Source organism: Thermothelomyces thermophilus, chromosome 2 (genome assembly GCF_000226095.1).
Source record: "Thermothelomyces thermophilus ATCC 42464 chromosome 2, complete sequence".
Classification (NCBI taxonomy): Eukaryota; Fungi; Ascomycota; class Sordariomycetes; order Sordariales; family Chaetomiaceae; genus Thermothelomyces; species Thermothelomyces thermophilus.
In genome coordinates, this window is record NC_016473.1 from 3,653,290 (window position 1) to 3,671,141 (window position 17,852).

Consider the following 17,852-nt stretch of genomic DNA (forward strand, 5'->3'; position numbering starts at 1 on the left):
GGTGAGCTGGGATCACCGGCGAAATATGGGTCTGCTCGGGGAGCGTTTCAGGGGAGGAGAAGAAGTGAAGACCATGCCGAAACAAATTTTTAACTCCTCTGGTAGGATTGGGTATGGGACTTCGGGGTATTAATAGCAGAGGGGCTGCTGGCAGCTCAAAGAAGAGTCGATCGCTTGACCTATTATTAATTAATGGCGTTATTAATTCATCAGGCTCTCAACTTCTCTTCACCACCCCCAACACTAATTACTACGTGATTCTTGTATTATTGTTTTCTTCCAAGAAATGATATTTTCTTGATTTCCCTAGCGTCATCGTCTTGTGTCCCCGGGAGACGCGGCGATATTAAAATAACCTGCGATCGATCTGATCCCCATTTCGCTCTTCTTCCTCTTCAGAGGGTTACCTCCCTTCCCGACCTCGCACTCTCCCTGATGGCCTCGATGATGCGCAGGACCTGAGCGGCCTGGGTGGGGGGCACGGGCACGTCTTCCTCGCTGCCGCTCTCGACCGCCTTGGCGAACAGCTTGTAGAACTCGAGGTAGGTCTCCGGCTCGACGGTCGGGCAGGGCCGGTCCAGCACGGAGCCGTCCTCCTGCAGGAGGCTCAGGCGGCCGTACCGGGACTCGTCCTCCCTGCCAAAGTCGGCGTCGGTCGCCTTGCCGCCGCGCCGGAGCTGGTCCTCCTGGGGGTCCAGCCCGGTCTTGCGGTAGCTCCCCTTGCTGCCGCGGACCCAGAAGCGCAGCTGGTCCGACTCGACGCTGACCACGCCGATCCGCACGTACACGACCAGGCCGGTGGCGTCGTAGGTCAGGACGGCCGTGACGCTGTCGGGCTCGTCCGCCTCGCCGCCGACGCCCCGGACCAGCCTGCCCTCGCGCTGGCGCACGAAGCGGGCGTAGACGGCGGTGGGCATGCCGAACAGGACAAAGACCTGGTCGAGCAGGTGGGTGCCCAGGTCGTAGAGGACGCCGCCGCCGTCGCGGATGCTCGTGCCGGCCTTCCAGCCGCCCGAGGGCGCGGCGATGCGCAGGCGGTCGAAGTGCGTCTCGAACTCGACGACGCGGCCGAGGGTGCCCTGGTCGAGCAGGCGGCGGACGGTGAGGAAGTCCGAGTCCCAGCGGCGGTTCTGGTACACGCACAGGACCCGGCCGCGGGCGCGGGCCAGCGCCGCCAGCTCGGCGGCCTCGGCGGCCGTCGGCACGAACGGCTTCTCGACCAGCACGTGCTTGCCCGCCTCGAGCGCCGCCCGCGCCAGGCGGTAGTGCGTGTCCGGCGGGGTGCACAGCACCACCACGTCCACGCCCGCCTCCTCCGCCAGCAGCTCCTCCGCCGTCCGCACGTGCAGAATTCCCGGGTGGTCTGCCGGCGCCGAGTTGCCCTCGGTCGGCGACCGCTGCACGATGGCGTGCAGCCGAAGCGAAGGCGTCAGAGCGATGAAGGGGATGTGGAACACCTTGGCCGAGAGGCTGGTCTATGTTAGCCCGCACCTAGTTAACAAAATAGTTTCGCGAGGGGAGTAATCAAATACAACGCATAATTATTATCGAAATTCATCTAGGTGTGTATTTATATAAGATGCCTAAAATTTTAAAGAAAAGGAAGGAGGGGAAGAAGACTTACCCGTAGCCTACGATGCCGACATTGAATTGCTTCTGGGAACTCATCTTTTTTTTTCCCTTTCCCTTTCCCCCTTTGTCTCCAATCTTGTTGAACTTGTTTTCCTTATTGAGGTCTCGGGCCTCCTAGGTAAAGGTAATTCGATCAGCGGACTTGGTGTGGTGAATGACGGACCACCCCGCTGGACGTTGAGAACGATGCAACAGCGATGGGTATGAAGTATCGCAGTATACACCAGACGGGCGAAGGCTGGCTTTTATTTGAGTTATTCTATGCCTAATTAGCTCCCGTACATATATTCTCATCGGTCCGTTTAGTAATGAAGTGATGAAGCCTAGACCGAGTGAGTCAGGCTCTTCCGGGGCTCTGCGGGGTAAATCTCGCATCGCGGTGGGCCACTCGCATTAGTTTAGACAAGAGAAAAGAGATAATCCGTACTGAAAAATTCCTTGCTTACTAATGGGTCTTTTGAGTCCTCGAGGTCGACGGGAAATGGACCTGAACAAGGATTTTGACTCTTTTTTCCTTTCCTTTCGTTCTTTCATTTTTTTTTTGCCTACAGGCAGTGGTTTCTTCTACAGTATCGGGAGCCGGCAATCTCCTTGTGACTCTGATTGGAGATCGCTGCTGCTTTGCGAAACACCAGCTACAATTGTGGGCGACCGATAGGGTTAGGGTGCTATAATAATGCAATAGGGTTATATACTAGGTTAGTAGTGTGTATGTTTGTTTACATCCTGTCGAGCGCTGGCCCCTGACAACTCAAAATGTTGGGGAGTGTTCGAACAAAGGAATCGGAACCAGTGGAAAACACAGATTGCATCGTCATTTCAAAAGATTCCATTAATATCCCTTCATCTGAATGAACAAAAAGAACAAGATTGTGAAAATGATTTGGAATAGTGAACAATCCCCCATAACACTACGGGGCGCCTATAAGGTCCCCGTCGAGGTCGGCTGCTACGTGCTCTTCAGAAACGCGTTACTTCTTACGCGGGTCACCTAGGGCAATATACTTACTTTCATGCTTAGAGTGAGCTCCTTAACCATAGTTAAGGAACTTCCTTCATCTATCCGTGGGAGAAGCTTAGCAAGCTAGTAATATTGCCAAATCGATGCGTTATGTTCAAGGAACGGAGAGACGCAAACTCTCCCGCATGACTAACATGCTAGAATCTTAAGCCACGCTTAATCGTAACTAGCAGTGCCTGCCAAGTCATTCAATATTGTGTAGCTCGGTACCGGTGCCAGAAAGTATACTACCATTTAGCCCCTGATGCTTTCGATTGTTACTCTATTACTATAAGAACTTCTATGAAGCATACTACTGAGGCACATTCACTCAGGCCAAAGATCTTAGGGAATATAAATTTCAATTTGTCAAGCTTCTAAATTTCTGCTCATGATGATTCACACGGTACACAGAGGCACTAGAATAAGTAACCTGCGAGCCTACCTATATAGTTGTTTCCAAACCCTAACACCTTAAAAGACTCCTTCTTTCCAGCCGGCTCCTCAGTCATAGGCTCCAATTTGTCCGCCGCATTGTTCTATGATGTATTCGTTCAGGTACATGCTCTTATTGCAGGCCACCGTCCAGGAAGGTCAACCCCCCCCTGATATCGAGACAGACACTCGATGCATGTCCTCCCCTTTACAGTCACTCCAGTTATTGAGCACACTCTATCCTCAGTACCGCTCCTTCCGGCATGTTCTAGATAACGACATTATCATGGGAACGAATCATCATGACCGAGGTGCGTTATTCGCCGCCTCTTGTATGCGGGTCTCGTGTCGTCAGGGCGGCCACTTACCTCGCACCACATCCCGCTTTCTGTTTTGATTCATTACCCTTTGCCCCGGTGCAAGTTAAAATATCTCTCTCGCTCTAGCCTTCTTCTCTTATTCCACTACTTCCTCTCCGTACTCGCCTTCTGAATTCTCCCTTCTTCCTCCTTTCTCGTTAATCTCCTCCCGTGGCAACCAACCTCAGCCCTTGTCAAGGAACATCTCTTTCTTCAACCAGGCATTACATCTCTAGCACGAACATTGCTGAGGACGAGTTGACTAACAGGTTCAAGCATTTCTTGGAGAAAGCAAAATAAGCAACTCTTATTTCCACCTTTCGGGGCAGCCACAGCGCTGAGCCAGGCTGAGGTAATCGAGTAGTATCCTTTCCACGGCTCCCCTTCCACTTCTGGTTATGCTCGAGACGACGGGACTGATGAACCGATAATCATCAACAGATAATCTGTCAGCCCTGTAACCCTCAGATCCGAGGCTTGAACGAATTTCAGGCAGGCTGAGCAAGCTCCCCTGCGTTTTTTTTCGACTGTTCTGCTGATTCCACATCCAACGCAGCCACCGTCAGACAAACATCGGCGCGGTTCGAGTTCGGGCGACCAGTTTGGAAGCACCAGCTGTTTCTTCTGTCGTATCGCACCGAACAAACAAGAATACAGCAAGAAAACTTCGACCTATAGCTCTGAATACTTGCCCCAGGTATGTTACCTTGCGATCTGTCCCAGCTGCTAATTCAGACCAAGTCAGGGCTGGACTTAATACTACTAGGCTCGCCAGCCATCAGCGTCCTCCTCCTTTAACATGGTACGTATGGCACAGGTCACAATCGGTCCCCTGTTAATTCAGACTCCTACCATAAGTCTTTTTTATTGTCCTCTCTCGCGCCGCTACCTCACCATGTATTCCCCAGGTTCCGGCACCGCGCCAGCATAATGACCTATTAAACAGCAGCTCTTCATCTGAAGAGTATTCGGTGATGACAAAGTTTCATTTCCATATTGGTCTGAGCTGGCCATATTCTGGCGGCTATCGTCCAAGACAATTGTCCTCGACCGTTTGCTAACTCAACTTCTTTACAGAGGGTTCGATCAGGAATGCCCAGGAGCGAAACGTAGGCGTCTTCAGGGTTACATCACCTTTACACCTTGAGCGACTCTTTGGCATCAAACGAGCCCTCGGTGTCAGGGAAGTACTCAATTCTTTGTTCGCCTCTCAAGACAAATCCGACGCCCAGCTGAATACCTGATGGTGGGAACTTGTCTGTTTCCGTGTCACTGATACAACAAGCCGCACACGTATGTAATTATCTGTTCTTTCGATCACTGTTACTGACGTGAACCCAGGTTGAGGCTTGCGCCAGGGCATTGCTTCTAGCGAAAAGAGACACCCTCAAGAAAGGGGCGCAGACATGTCGAGGCAAGTTCACAAAATCCAACACATCAATCGCGGCAATGATGACCAATAATACCTTGGGCTTCCGCTGAAAAAAGTTATAAGTTGACAACTTTTATATGTCTGAGCCGTTGTCCACTCGTTTGTCTGGTGGCTCGCGTGATTATCGCAAATAAGTGACTGACAATGCTTATCATATCAACACTCGAAAGCAGGTCCAGATTATATCATATTGATCCCAGTCATTCGCATCTGGGTAATTTACTTCTTCCCGGGTCCAAAGCGTTCCATAAGCACATGGTTCTTAGATGCCCACGCACATCCAAGCAAGTTCACCTCCCGATATAGTTTAGGAGCCTTGATAACGATGAGCTGACCTTCAGTCGAGCCTCTACAATGTGACGAAGATCCTTTACTCAAGCTAGGCACCACTCATAGATGGTATCGAGTCACAAGCAGTGGCTGAACCTCTTACTTTCTCAATCGTCCGAGTCAAGGTATGTGTGGTCTACCCTGGGCGATACACCGTTACTTGCTCTTCTTCCCTAGACGACTGATACCAAGAGACTAATCTGTTTTCGCAGACGAAGCACTTCCTCGGCAGAACAACCCCCTAAGGTCGTCTTGCACCTGTAATTAGTCTGTGATAGTGGCCGTGATGATCTATTTATTTACTTGCCCTTTTTCGCGGTAAGAAGATATCAAAACGGCTACATCTCGGCGGCTTTCAAGACTCCTTGGATGATATATCGGTTGTGAACAGGCAAGTGACCTCCAAATTCCAAAACATCCTCCCATGGCCGCCATGATGAGAGAGCGATGCTCTCAGATACCCATTCCAACGGAACGGTAGTATGTATGCATGACGAAACAAACTCTCTTTTTTTTCTACCTGACAAAGGCTAATTACTTTGATCGTGTGGCTTCATCCCTTGATCCGATCCGTCTTACCAGCGCTGACCATATCATCTGCGACCAGGAACACCGTTTTGCAGCCCTCTACGCCAAAACAGAAAACAAGAGAGGTTTCCGGGCCCGTGCTATGCACCCACCGCCTCGCGCTCCACCTATCAAGAGCTTGATATTCACTCTGGGGCGCGCCGAAGCCGCAACAACACAAAACGCAAACCCGGTTTCGAGTGTTGGATGCCACGACGAGGCACGCAATTCGGAGATATTCCGTTGGCTGCGTTTGGCCTTTCATCGGGTGTTACTGCGTTGTCCACAGTCTAGGAAGTAATCCGTACATACATCAAACTTCTGCGTGGTCACCTATCTGCAGGAAAAGCTTCCCTGCAGAACCGGGAACATCTTGCGGTGTGTTGCTTGTGAATGCCGGTGGGCATTTCAGGGTTTTTTTTTTGTTCCTGAAACGTGGTGGTACGACCCTTGCTGCATTGCTGCAGATCAGAGGTAATTAAGAGATCGCCAAGAAGGGTGGATGCATTGCCGTCTGGGCGCCAAGAGGCCCTCCCCAGACACAATCCCCGTAGTTTCGGCAAAGTAGTAAAAGTAGTGTTTCGAAGTTCATCAACGGTACTGCTATTCGGCATTGTGCTAGTGTAGTTACGGGGGGGAAATAATTACTGATACAGTGACATCACCTGGTGGGACGATAGCCTTTTCGAGGTGATTCGACAGGTGGGGTGGGGGGGGGTTACCATGAGCCCATGGGACCGAGATGGCCGAGATGCTCATCAGCATTTCCTCTGGAGGCCAATGGATGGCCATACTGTATAATCGCTACTGTGAATGCAGGCCGAAAACTAAGGTACCGCGCAATCGCAGCGAGATGAGCAACCTGGCAGCCAATTGATCAGGGAAGGCAGGAGCTGCTTGTGATGCGGACAAGACCAGGTGGAGCAGCCCATTGGGGCTGTGCAGGTGTGAGCGGCAAGATCAACGCCGAGCCAGCCCTGACTTCCTGGGCTTTCTGGGCAAAGTCTTGTTTCAAGACCAAGCACTTTCCAAGACAACCAAGCATCTCCAAGCAACGCCCGCCGCCGATCCCGACTGGGCAGGGTCATGATGGACATGACGTGTGTGTGCGCCAACTCCGTGCATACATACATCGACCTCTACGGAGTACACTACAAAACCAACGTTGTTTGTGTTGCAAACCACACACGTATAGAGTACACACACCGCTGCGAGTTATAATTCGTACATGGTATATACAAATATAATTTTCGTATGAAGCCACCCGAATTTCGCTCCGTGTGGGGAAACCCGCCATCGCTCATCAAATAAATCAACTAGCGCAGTTACAGAGGATATGCTGCCGGTCGAGCGGTGAGGGGACAAACATTTTGGACGGGCGCTCAGCTGAGTCGGTTCTCGAGCGGCGAGGGACACTGATACCTAAGGCAACAGAAATGCAAGCTCCTTTGTTTTTACGAGGCACACACGCAATACGAAGTCCGTTATTCACGTCCAGAACCAGTCTACTTTTGTGCAACACACCAAGTATTCCGTACCGAGGGGTCTCTCATTCCCCTCTCGTTGTCGTCGTTCAAGCTCCCACGGTCCCCCCTGAGCAGAAACGAGATGAAAGGCTGGAAAGTCGCTCGCTAAAGGAGTACCCCACGATGCGACGGTGTTCGCCGCCCATTTGCAGCGTGGCGACTGGATCTGCAGGTATCTCGGTATCGTGTGCGTCAGCTTCCCCTGTCTGTCTGGCCAGTAACGTTTCCAGACGCAGGGAACCAGGCAACAAGGCCCTTGCAGATACACTAGGTATCGTTCCAACAACCAGTTTGGCCTGGTTCCATTTCAGAAATGCCCGTTCGGTGGAGTCGCCTTGCCGCGCTCCTTTTTAGCTCTCCGTCCCCTGAATCCGGGCCAAGCGTTTCTCTCTGTCTCTCCTCCCTCCTCCGAGACACTCATCCGACCCATTCCTGGTCCCTTTTTCTAATTGTTTCTTTTTGGCGGGAGGGAGCCGCAGCTTTGCCTTTCCCTACACAAACTTTTGCCTTTCCTGACACTCGTTAACAGACAGACAATTGACCTTTGGTTTTTTTCCCTTCGCTCATCTTTCGATCCCACACACGAGTCGCCCGTTTTCCATTGTTGCACTGCCATCAAAAACCGGAATCGCTATTCATATTCAAACAACGAAACAACCGCAAGGAAAACAAGAACCCAGGTCGTCGTCGGGAACATGCGTGCCTCGACCGCGTCCATCATTTCGGCCTCGCTCCTCCTGGGGCAGGCCTCGGCCGCTCTTCCGCCCATTGTCATGAAGGTCAGTCGATTAATCGTGGCACACTACCCTACCCGATCTGTGGGTGGTTTTCCGTGGGCAATGGCGCTGACCTTTTCTTCCTCCAGGGATCCAAGTTCTTCTACGAGAACGGCACCCAGTTCTTCATTAAGGGCATCGCTTACCAGCAGGATACCACCGCTGCCGGCGGTGACTCTACCAGCACCAAAGCCGTCGACTATAAGGACCCTCTCGCCGACGAGGCGGCCTGCAAGCGTGACGTGCCCCTGCTCAAGGCGCTGCACACCAACACCATCCGGACGTACCGCATCGACCCGACGGCCGACCATGACGCGTGCATGAAGCTCCTGGACGAGGCTGGCATCTACGTCATCAGCGACCTGAGCGTGCCGGGCGAGTCGATCAACCGCAACGACCCGCTCTGGGACACGGAGCTGTACAAGCGCTACACCGACGTGGTCGACAGCCTCAGCAAGTACAGCAACGTCATCGGCTTCTTCGCCGGCAACGAGGTGACCAACGAGCCCAACAACACGCAGGCGTCGGCCTACGTCAAGGCGGCCGTCCGCGACGTCAAGGCGTACATCAAGGAGAACGTGGACCGCTGGGTGGGCGTCGGCTACGCCGCCAACGACGACTCGAACATCCGCGCCGACATTGCCCACTACTTCAACTGCGGCGACCAGGATGAGGCCATCGACTTCTGGGGCTACAACATCTACGAGTGGTGCGGCCACAAGACGCTCGAGACGTCGGGCTACCAGACCCAGATCGACTTCTTCAAGAACTACTCGGTCCCCGTCTTCTTCGCCGAGTACGGCTGCAACCTGCCCGACGGCGCCGAGGGCCGCATCTGGGAGGAGACGACGGCCCTGTACGGCAAGGAGATGACGCCCGTCTTCTCGGGCGGCATCGTCTACATGTATTTCGAGGAGGAGAACGACTACGGCCTCGTCAAGCTCCAGGGCGACACGGCCAAGCCGATGAAGAACTACGAGGCCCTCGAGTCCGTCATCGCCAAGGTCAACCCGACGGGCACCTCGATGGACGCCTACGAGCCGACCAACTCGCCCGCCGCCTGCCCGGATGTGTCCAAGAACTGGCAGGTCAAGGGCGGCAGCCTGCCGCCCAAGCCCGACGCGACCCTGTGCGACTGCATGTACGCCTCGCTGTCGTGCGTGCCCGCCGACGACACCAGCACCAAGGACTACGGCGACATCTTCGGCTACATCTGCGGCAAGTTCCCGGACCTGTGCGCCGGCATCAGCGGCAACGCCACCGAGGGCACCTACGGCGCCTACTCCATGTGCAGCGCCAAGCAGAAGCTCGGCTACGTCCTGGACCAGTACTACAAGGAGCAGGGCAGCGCCAGCGACGCCTGCGGCTTCGACGGCAAGGCCACCCTGCAGGACGCCAAGGAGGACGACAAGTGCAGCAAGGCGCTCGCCAGCGCCAGCGCCGCTAACGACGCCGCCACCTCCACCGGCGGCGCCGACAGCGAGTCCAGCAGCAACGCCGCCTTCGCCGCCGGGCCCATGCGGTCCGGCTTCGTCCTCGGCGAGCTGGCCGTCGGCCTCTACGTCCTCGTCGCCATGGCCGTTGGCGCGTCCATGGTCCTCCTGTAAATAAGGAGGCCGGGGATGGATGGATTCAAGTTTTTCTTATATATAAAGCGATCTTGGGGTTGTTTATTGTGTCTGTGCGCGTGTGTGTGTTGGGGGGCGCGCTTGGTCAGTCCAGATTTGCGGTGAATAAAATGTACCTTCGTGGCCGGCCTCCATTTGGGTTTTCTTGCCTACTGTAATCGAGTAATGCCAATCCTTATTGTTCCATACTTGCTGCATTGTTGCCAGGGTTGGGTGACAATTGACCTCTGTAAAGATTGGTTGCTGACAGCAGCAGCAACATCAGCAGCACCACCACCACATATACCCCTAGGCTGTATAATCCGAGACGACTGACAGTAGTTACGGAGTATACTTGTAGAGACTTGTCGGAATGGACTTCACAATTCTTTCCGTATCAATCCATACTTCATCCCGTGCGATTTTGCTCGAGGTTTAGCCGTTCGATGCAGGAAACCGTCTTCTTGACCTCTCCCGACGGACCGTTGGAGACATCATCCCCCTAACCTGACCTCCCATTGCGCCGTATACACGGCAGCATCCAAATCACCCCACACCAACCGGGCATCTGGTATCCCCTGGCTCGACTATGGTCGGTTCGGTGTAGGCACTGGACGAGCAGAGGTTGAGGACGCCAGGCGGCAGCCATCTCGCACCGGTTATGTCCCCAGCCACTGTCTCCCGGTCTGTGTTTTTTTTGCCCCCCTCTCTCCCCGTTCTCTTCCCCATTCTCTTCGAGTCGCGGGTATCAATCAGCTGGTCATGTCACGAACGGCGGATCGTGTCGCTTTAACCTTCTTGCTGCTCGTCACACCTTTCGTGTTCTCTTTTTTTTTTCTTTCTTTTTTCTCGCTTAGCCGCCCTTTCCGAACCGGACCCCTTCACTCAATATCCATCTCCACTTCCGCCTCGCCTTTCTTCTGTTGCTGCTGCTGCTGCTTCTGCTGCTTCTCAGTCTCGGCAGGTGCATCTGCGCAATCTTGAACTCAGCATCACTGTCTCCTACACCCCTCACTCACGAAGAGAGAAAAAGAAAAGAAAGAAACTAAAAAAAAAAAAAAAAAAAGGATGAGACATACCCGTCATCTCGACGACCGCCGCCCCGCCTTCCCTCTCCGCCTTGCGCCTGAGCGCATGCCTCAGCGCCTTCTCCAGCTTGCGCTGCTTCTTCTTGCTGATGGCCGCGTTGGGCCCGCTGGTCGGGAGGAGGCCCGGCCGCGCGCCACGGCGGGCGTCCGCCTTGGCGACGGCGCCGCCCTGGCGCGCCAACTGGCCCATCTTGGACGCCTTCTGCCGCGTCTTGCGCAGCTTGGCAGCGCGGGCGGCGAGCCGGTTCTTGGAGGGGGCGTTGGGGTTTTTCACCGACGGCATATTTGCGGGAAATTTTTTGTAGTCTATGAGGGAAAGGAAGTAGGCTTTTTTTTTGGTACTGTCGGCAGTACGGAGCCGAATCGCAAAATATATGGGTATAAGCGGGAGGTGGTCTTTGGGGTTGAGATCGACGACGGAGGAGAGTCCGAGCGATTGGAAATTTTAGTGGGCCCTGATATTGTATGTAGGGGCAGGCAAGACAGCTGGCTTCAGCTGGCAGGAGCCTCTGTTGTCATGTCTTACTTGTTGTCCCTGCCCCTGAACGACTCCTTCGACACAACGAACATGGTAGAACGGCAATCTCCTCGATAAACCTCAGTAGTGCCTAGAGAAAACGAGCAACATATCCCGCCAGCTAACGTTTATTGACGTGGAGGACTCGTTAAATCCACATTTACACTAGATCAGAATCGAAACCGCCGTCAAGCCCGGATCCAGCACCATATACGGAATGCTCCCTCTGTCCATGGCCAGACTGTTCCGGAAAAACGTCCTCTGCATCCGCTGCAGATCACTGTATAGCCTCTCGCTCGCCTTTTTGATCCTCACATCGTCTTCGCCCCTCTTGTACTTGTGTACATACCACTGGCTGGCGGCATAGTTTAGCAAACTGCGGTCCGGCTCGACCTTGAAACTGAGCAGCCAGGGCACTTGAGCAGCAAGAAGCCACTGCCGTTGTCTATTGATGGGCAGCGCGGCAATGAGGTCATGTTCCTTGTATTCCTGCAGCTCCTCGAGCGTAGTTGGCGGCGCGGTACATAGTGCGGGGGGCTTTGCGATCACGAATGCCTGGTAGAAGTTCTGTAGGTAATTGATGGCCGTATGAAAAGGCGAGGCAATGAAAATACACATGGTCACAGCATCAACCAGCGCATCCAGGGTCTTGATCTCGGGAAATGTGGGCATGTGCGCGGCTGTTTTCGTCTCGTTCACCCACCGCTGGATGTCCTCGTCTGCGGCGACACAGCCGTCGTTGGGGAAGCGAATATGCAGCATGGCCTTGACGTAGGCACGGATGCTTGTCCAGAGAGAAAGGGCGTTCTTAGCGTACGGGTAGTTCCTATACCGCGGATGGCTCAGGCCAAGCTGCGTATTGGGGAAGCCGCGCCGTCTGAGGTCATTGGGCACGTAGCTGCCAACGAAGTCGTAGGTATCGTAGGCGTAATTCATAAACCTGTAACATTCTGCACAGAAGTGTCAACAACATGCCCCACATAAACCAGAAAACAGGTAACGGATCAGCATACGGTCTGGGCTGAGGCCCACAATGTCGACGACAATCTGGGGCACCAGAGAGGAACGACCAGCAGCGTTGAGCGACAGCGTCTTGTACCAATGGGGATAGAGCAGCCGGTACACCGGGTGGTCCATTGGGAGGGAGCGGTTCGTCGATACGATAATGGCTTCCTCGACAAAATGGGAGAGGGTGAGATGCACGGCCAATTCGTGACGCATCCAGTCTGTGACCTGGGCACATGTTTTTGCGTATCGCCATGGCCAGTCTTCCTTCTCCCTGCTCGTCGAGTCTCGCGGCGACATTCGCTTGTTGAAGATGGTAACCGACTTGTCCAAGGATTCCCGGTAGTCGATACAGATTGCAACGGGGTGGAGCTTGCCGTCCTCGTGTAGCTGGAACAAGCTCACGGCGCCTACCGCCCAGCATTCGTCGCTGGAAGGTTCCTTATGATGGAGCACCGTGGTTGGATCTGACACGCCGACGGCCTTCCGGAAATAACTACCGTCTTGCACAAAAAAGGAATTTGGATCCGACTTGGCGAGGACGGCCGCCCACTTGTCGTATTTTCCAGCTCTAGCGGCGGCTGTAAACTCGCCAATCCAGGCCGGCGTGGCACGAGTGATTGTGGTTGGGTTGGTGCCTGTGAACTGTTGGTCTGCGAACCGGCGGTCGCTGAACCAGTCCTGCAGCAAGCCGATGTTGCCGCCACCTTCGATATCGGTCCCGAACTTGCGGTGATATTTGTTGTAGTCCACGACATCCTGAATGCTAACGCCCTTTTCCGGCTCACCGCCGAACGCCACGGCACGCTCCTTTTCGAGCAGCCATTCTCGAGTGCGCCCCAAAATTCCATCTTCGTCGGGTGTGATCTTCTTCAGGAGAACTCGGGTCTCTAGCAGACCCGCAACGTCGAAGATCTTGAACACACTGACAGATCGATCACTAGGTATATGCTCGAGGTGAGGTGGATACTGCGCCGGACTCCCGTCGGCATTTGTTGGATATTCCGAGAACTTGTAGAGATTCCTTTGCTCTTCGAGGGTGCGGAAACGCGGTAAGGTTGCTTCAACGCCAAGAACATCAAACAGGGAAGCAAAGCTGCGAACAAGGGGTAAGCATCCTGCTAAATCAACGCGACATTAACTGAGGCACTCACGTCTGCTCGATTCGGGAGTAAGCCTGAGTCAGGGCTACCTGAGTTCCCCGGTACGTACCCTCCCTGATATTCCCCTCGGGCTCTCGAACAATTGACGGATCCTGAGAGTCGATGATTGGATACAGCCTTAACTTGATCAACTCGTTGTCAAAAACGCCTGGGTCGAATGACGGCAGCGGGATGTCCGCGACGCAGCTTGGCGCAGTTTGGGCGAGATGCTTCCTTTCTGGCAAATGCCTGAGAATTGTACGCTCGCCAGGGCGTTGAGCAGCAAGTTTTGGCGGAGGGACCGGAAGATTCGGGTCCAGTGACTTTTGAAAGAAGCCGTAAAGGAAGGTCCAGACCCGGCTGGGCCACCATTGGCTTTCCTCTCCGGACATGGTGATAATGGTGAACAGTGTTAGACTCTTTTTGCTGTTTTAAAAGGAGCGAGTGGCATTTCACCATGCCGCGGCGCCATGTTGGTGCTTTAAGAGAAACTGGGCATGCGGGGGTCTTGACTGAGGCAATGCAAGCGACGTCACAGTCGCTGCGAGGAGTCTGTTGTTGCTCTCTGCTATTGACGTGCAGTGAGCGCATCATGTCCACACGGGCCTTGTTGATGAGTAAATATCCGCGTCATGGTCGAGGGGGTGTGATGGCTTCGGGCCCGGTCTCCTTCCTCTGAAAATCATACTTGTAGTGGCATCACCAACGTCCAGGATGGAACCGCCACGAGACCCACATATCCCCGACTTATCTTGTAACCCTCCGTGACCCAAGTCAATGCGTTGTCTGGCTGCGTTTGCCCGTGGGAGGCGGCTGTAGCGCAAAATGCATTCATGGAATTTTGCGCTCACACAAAACGGGCTTTGCCCTGGAGCAGACCTCCCGGGGCTGCTATAGAAACATGATACTCGTTTGTACGGGTGCTGCTCATCGACTTGTGACAGTGACCCTCGGGGTGGATCTCTGTGCAATAGCAGAAGTGGGAACAGCCAAAGTCGGGCTCGGTGGGCTGATGCTCTGAGGAGAATCGTGGAACATGGCCTCGACATCCCTCGGTATGCTGCAAAAAAGTCAGGTAGATCTCCGGGCCATCGACAATAAGCGGAACATATGGGTCGACGCAGGCGCCGGGGGCACCGAGCTAGAATCGTCGTCAACCCACGAGATGCGGCGCTGGCCCTTGCCAGTACGAGACAAGAGAGCCTCCCATTCGTCTTGGCTGGAAGCGGAGAGGTAGGATTTCGGCATGGCAACCTCGCAGAGCTGGAGGCTTCTCAGACGCTGAATGGGGCCCAGGTAAAGATCCGGCATGTCGAGGGCCGGAGAGGTCGAGTCGGCCGGAGGACAGGGGGGCATCAAGAGGGCAATCCGGAGGCGAGACAGGGCGGGCATCTCTGCTAGAGAGTCCCAAAAGGCTTCATAAGCATCACGGCCGCCAAAGTGCGGCACCATGGTGGCCTGGTTCCGGTCAAACACGGCCATTTCCCACTTGATCTCGAGGGACTGGATGAGGGGCCAATGCTTGGGCATCTTGGCCTGCAGGCTGCGGATATCGTCGACGGGCAGCCTCCAACTCCCGGAATTGGTGATGAGGAAGACGTTGCTGTGATATAGGACGGGGATGCCTTCAAGCAGCCTGCATGGATTTAGCCGGGAAGAGGGAGGAGGGGACGGGGGATGATGGTGAGACTCGACTTACGCACGGCGGCAGGTGAAGATCATGGAGACGTCGAGGGCTCGGCGACGGGCAGCGGTAAGACAGTAGTGCTGTCGGGCTATGACACGGCCAAAGGGAGTGGCAATCTGATCCTCGCAGACGCCGTGCCGCCATCGCCGCCTGTTGCCCACCTTGTCGGCGCGCACGGGGTGCGGCATGAACTCGAGGTGGAGTCTCCGACCCCCGAACAGCTCGGTGAAAATGATGGCGCGCAGCTCCGGGGGCAGCTTTGCGAACAGGGGCGACGCCGACTGTTCGTCGGGTAATGCCGACGGGGCGCGGCCTGCGCTGTCGTCGGTCATGATGCGGCCCACGAGGTGAGTTGGCTCCTGTGGAAGGGGTTCGGTGCAGGGTCGAGAATGATCTTGGGGTGCGGGGCAGATGGCTGCAGTGGTGGTGGTGGTACGGCGATGGCTCCTTCCCTTGCGGACAGATCTCAACCTACCGGTGAGTGAACAGCCTACCGGATCCTCGCAATTTTGTCTTACTCAAAAGATCGGAGCATCAGCAATTTGTGATCCGCGACATCGGGACCGCCGCATGTATGTATTTTGTCTCGAATTGATCTGTCAGAACCTTGAACTGATCGAATCCCCTAATTTTGTACCCTTCTCACCTTTCTTGGCTAGCTAACCAAAGGATTGGCTGTTGAGAAAGGTATTTAGTGGGGCCTTCTTGGCAGCGGGAGCCCCAGAAACAGCAAGTGGCCTGCAAATCTTCCATACTTGGCAAGTTGCACTTCATGTCCACCCACGCCTCCGTTACAGGTCAACTACACGTTGTAGCGGGAATCTGCTCCAAGTAACTACTAGTGTACTTCACTACTGCGCCCTTCCCGGCGGGAAAACAGCGCCGGATCCCTGCCGGGCCATCCCTGTTAGCACGACGATGAGTCCAAAGTCCCGCCCCTTCTTGCTCAAGGCTACTGTCTGGAGGACTCCACATCTCTGCCGCTCCATACCCCGGACTGTGCTTGACGAAGCTCCTAGTGTACCCCGCCCACTAGTATAAACACCATGGGCGATCACGAATACCCGAGATTCAGGCCGAGGCCCCGCTCCTGATGGACGTCCGGGCCGCCCTTTCAAGTATCCGGGTTCCGGAAGTCGCTGTGCGAGAAAGGTGTCCGTTTTTGTCTCGGCTTTCTGACAGCAAGCAACTCGGAAGTTGAACCACCTGAGCAAGTAGCCATGAGGTTGTTGTCACTTTCGCTTCTTGGGGCACTCCTTGCCTATGTCTTATATACCGTCGGACCCAACCTCTACCGGGCAGTGACCGTCATGGGGGTGCTGCGCAAGTATCCCGACGGCGCAGTCATTAATAAAGGCGAGGTGATTGCCATCCCAGACACGACCCAGTGCGAAGACCTCCACTACCATGCCCCCAGCGGAACCATCTTCACTGCTTGCGAGGACAATGCCGAGACGAGGTTCAAGTGGTTACCTCCGCTCGCCAACTTTGACAGTCCCGAGTTGGCAAGCAAGAGCCGGGGCTCAATTCATGTAATTGACCCAAAGGTACGAAGTCCTTGGCTACCTAACAGTCTTCTGCGTGAACGTCATGTTCTCGTCGCAAGGTCGCCGTTGACGATTCGCCCAATCATTAGACCATGAACTCTCGCAGGCTCGAGTTTGAGAACTTTGATGGCCCGTTCATCACCCACGGCATCGATGTGATTGCCGACGAGGAACGGCCAGAGGGCGAGGCTGTTTACATCTTTGCCATCAACCACGTTCCCGAGACTCAGCCGTCTGGCGAAAAGGGGCCGTATGCCCGCTCGCAGCTCGAGCTCTTCCACCACTTTATCGGCTCCTCGTCCGTCAAGCACCTCCGCTCCATCTGGCATCCCCTGATAACGACGCCCAACGACATCTTTGCTCAGAGCCCGTACTCGCTCTATGTGACCAACGACCACCTGTACCGGCACCATGGATTAATGCGCACCCTTGAGGATTTCTACCCCGGAGCGAAGTGGACCGGAATCATCCACATCCAGCTCGAGTCCCTGACGGCGGCGGCGCCCACCGCCGGCGTTGCGGCCGAAGTTGCGCTATCCGGTATACACAACACCAACGGTGTTGGCCATGGGAGGTCGGACCGCGAGATCTTGATCTCGAGCTGCACCAGCGGCGTTCTCCACTTCGGACGAGTCCCGGCAGGTGGATCGGGCAACATCACCATCGTCGACTCGGTCGAGATCGACCACGTCGCCGACAATCCCAGCTATTTCTCGGACCCCTATGCCACGCCCGGCGACGACCGGAGCGGTTTCCTCGAGACCGGGTTGTCGAGAGCCGTCGATATTGCAAAGACCATGAGGGACCCGGCAGCCAAGGAACCCGTCATGGTCACGTACCTGAGGCAAGCTTCTCCCGGTCGCTGGGAGAAGCGGGTCCTCCTGGACGACGATGGTACCACGCTCAGAAGCGGCAGTGCCGCAGTCCTGGTACCTATCAAACCGTCTGAGGCAGGGAGCGCCGAGGGACCACGACAGGCTTGGCTCTTTGCAACCGGGTTTCTGTCCAACAACGTCATTGCTGTCAAGGTCGACCTCTAAGGCACCGTACATGTAATAATTAATTAATCACAATGTAATTAGATCGAATTGTAATCCAGCACTGATGCAAGACTTTTGCCAAATCCCATTCTATACCCGATATTTTTTTTATGTCTTTGCCAGCTCCCGAATCCGCGTCGAATACCATTGCTGCCATACTAC

General features: G+C 54.7%; 6 protein-coding genes across 6 annotated transcripts; 2 read left to right on the forward strand and 4 right to left on the reverse strand.

Moving 5' to 3' along the window:
• Nucleotides 1–148: 148 nt before the first annotated feature.
• MYCTH_2301846 (uncharacterized protein) lies at nt 149–1,973 on the reverse strand. The gene is made up of 2 exons (XM_003661877.1): nt 1,625–1,973; nt 149–1,470 (listed from the first exon to the last, which is right to left on the reverse strand). The coding sequence occupies exons 1-2, from the start codon at nt 1,666–1,668 to the stop codon at nt 396–398; spliced, it is 1,119 nt and encodes a 372-aa protein (XP_003661925.1). The 5' UTR covers nt 1,669–1,973; the 3' UTR covers nt 149–395.
• A 5,672-nt stretch (nt 1,974–7,645) lies between these two features.
• On the forward strand, nt 7,646–9,872 carry MYCTH_106819 (glycoside hydrolase family 72 protein). The gene is made up of 2 exons (XM_003661878.1): nt 7,646–8,060; nt 8,147–9,872. The coding sequence occupies exons 1-2, from the start codon at nt 7,977–7,979 to the stop codon at nt 9,662–9,664; spliced, it is 1,602 nt and encodes a 533-aa protein (XP_003661926.1). The 5' UTR covers nt 7,646–7,976; the 3' UTR covers nt 9,665–9,872.
• Nucleotides 9,873–10,512: 640 nt separating this feature from the next.
• Nucleotides 10,513–11,035, reverse strand: MYCTH_2143160 (uncharacterized protein; the record flags this gene model as incomplete). Its single annotated transcript, XM_003661879.1, has 2 exons — nt 10,513–10,634; nt 10,744–11,035. 2 exons carry the CDS (start codon nt 11,033–11,035, stop codon nt 10,546–10,548), a joined length of 381 nt encoding a protein of 126 aa, XP_003661927.1. The 3' UTR covers nt 10,513–10,545.
• A 399-nt stretch (nt 11,036–11,434) lies between these two features.
• MYCTH_100489 (uncharacterized protein) lies at nt 11,435–13,808 on the reverse strand (the record flags this gene model as incomplete). The annotated part of the gene is made up of 3 exons (XM_003661880.1): nt 11,435–12,219; nt 12,283–13,370; nt 13,483–13,808. 3 exons carry the CDS (start codon nt 13,806–13,808, stop codon nt 11,435–11,437), a joined length of 2,199 nt encoding a protein of 732 aa, XP_003661928.1.
• A 339-nt stretch (nt 13,809–14,147) lies between these two features.
• On the reverse strand, nt 14,148–15,665 carry MYCTH_2301854 (uncharacterized protein). The gene is made up of 2 exons (XM_003661881.1): nt 15,116–15,665; nt 14,148–15,052 (listed from the first exon to the last, which is right to left on the reverse strand). The coding sequence occupies exons 1-2, from the start codon at nt 15,433–15,435 to the stop codon at nt 14,488–14,490; spliced, it is 885 nt and encodes a 294-aa protein (XP_003661929.1). The 5' UTR covers nt 15,436–15,665; the 3' UTR covers nt 14,148–14,487.
• A 520-nt stretch (nt 15,666–16,185) lies between these two features.
• MYCTH_2301856 (uncharacterized protein) lies at nt 16,186–17,851 on the forward strand. The gene is made up of 2 exons (XM_003661882.1): nt 16,186–16,650; nt 16,740–17,851. Exons 1-2 carry the CDS (start codon nt 16,324–16,326, stop codon nt 17,688–17,690), a joined length of 1,278 nt encoding a protein of 425 aa, XP_003661930.1. The 5' UTR covers nt 16,186–16,323; the 3' UTR covers nt 17,691–17,851.
• Nucleotide 17,852: the final 1 nt, after the last annotated feature.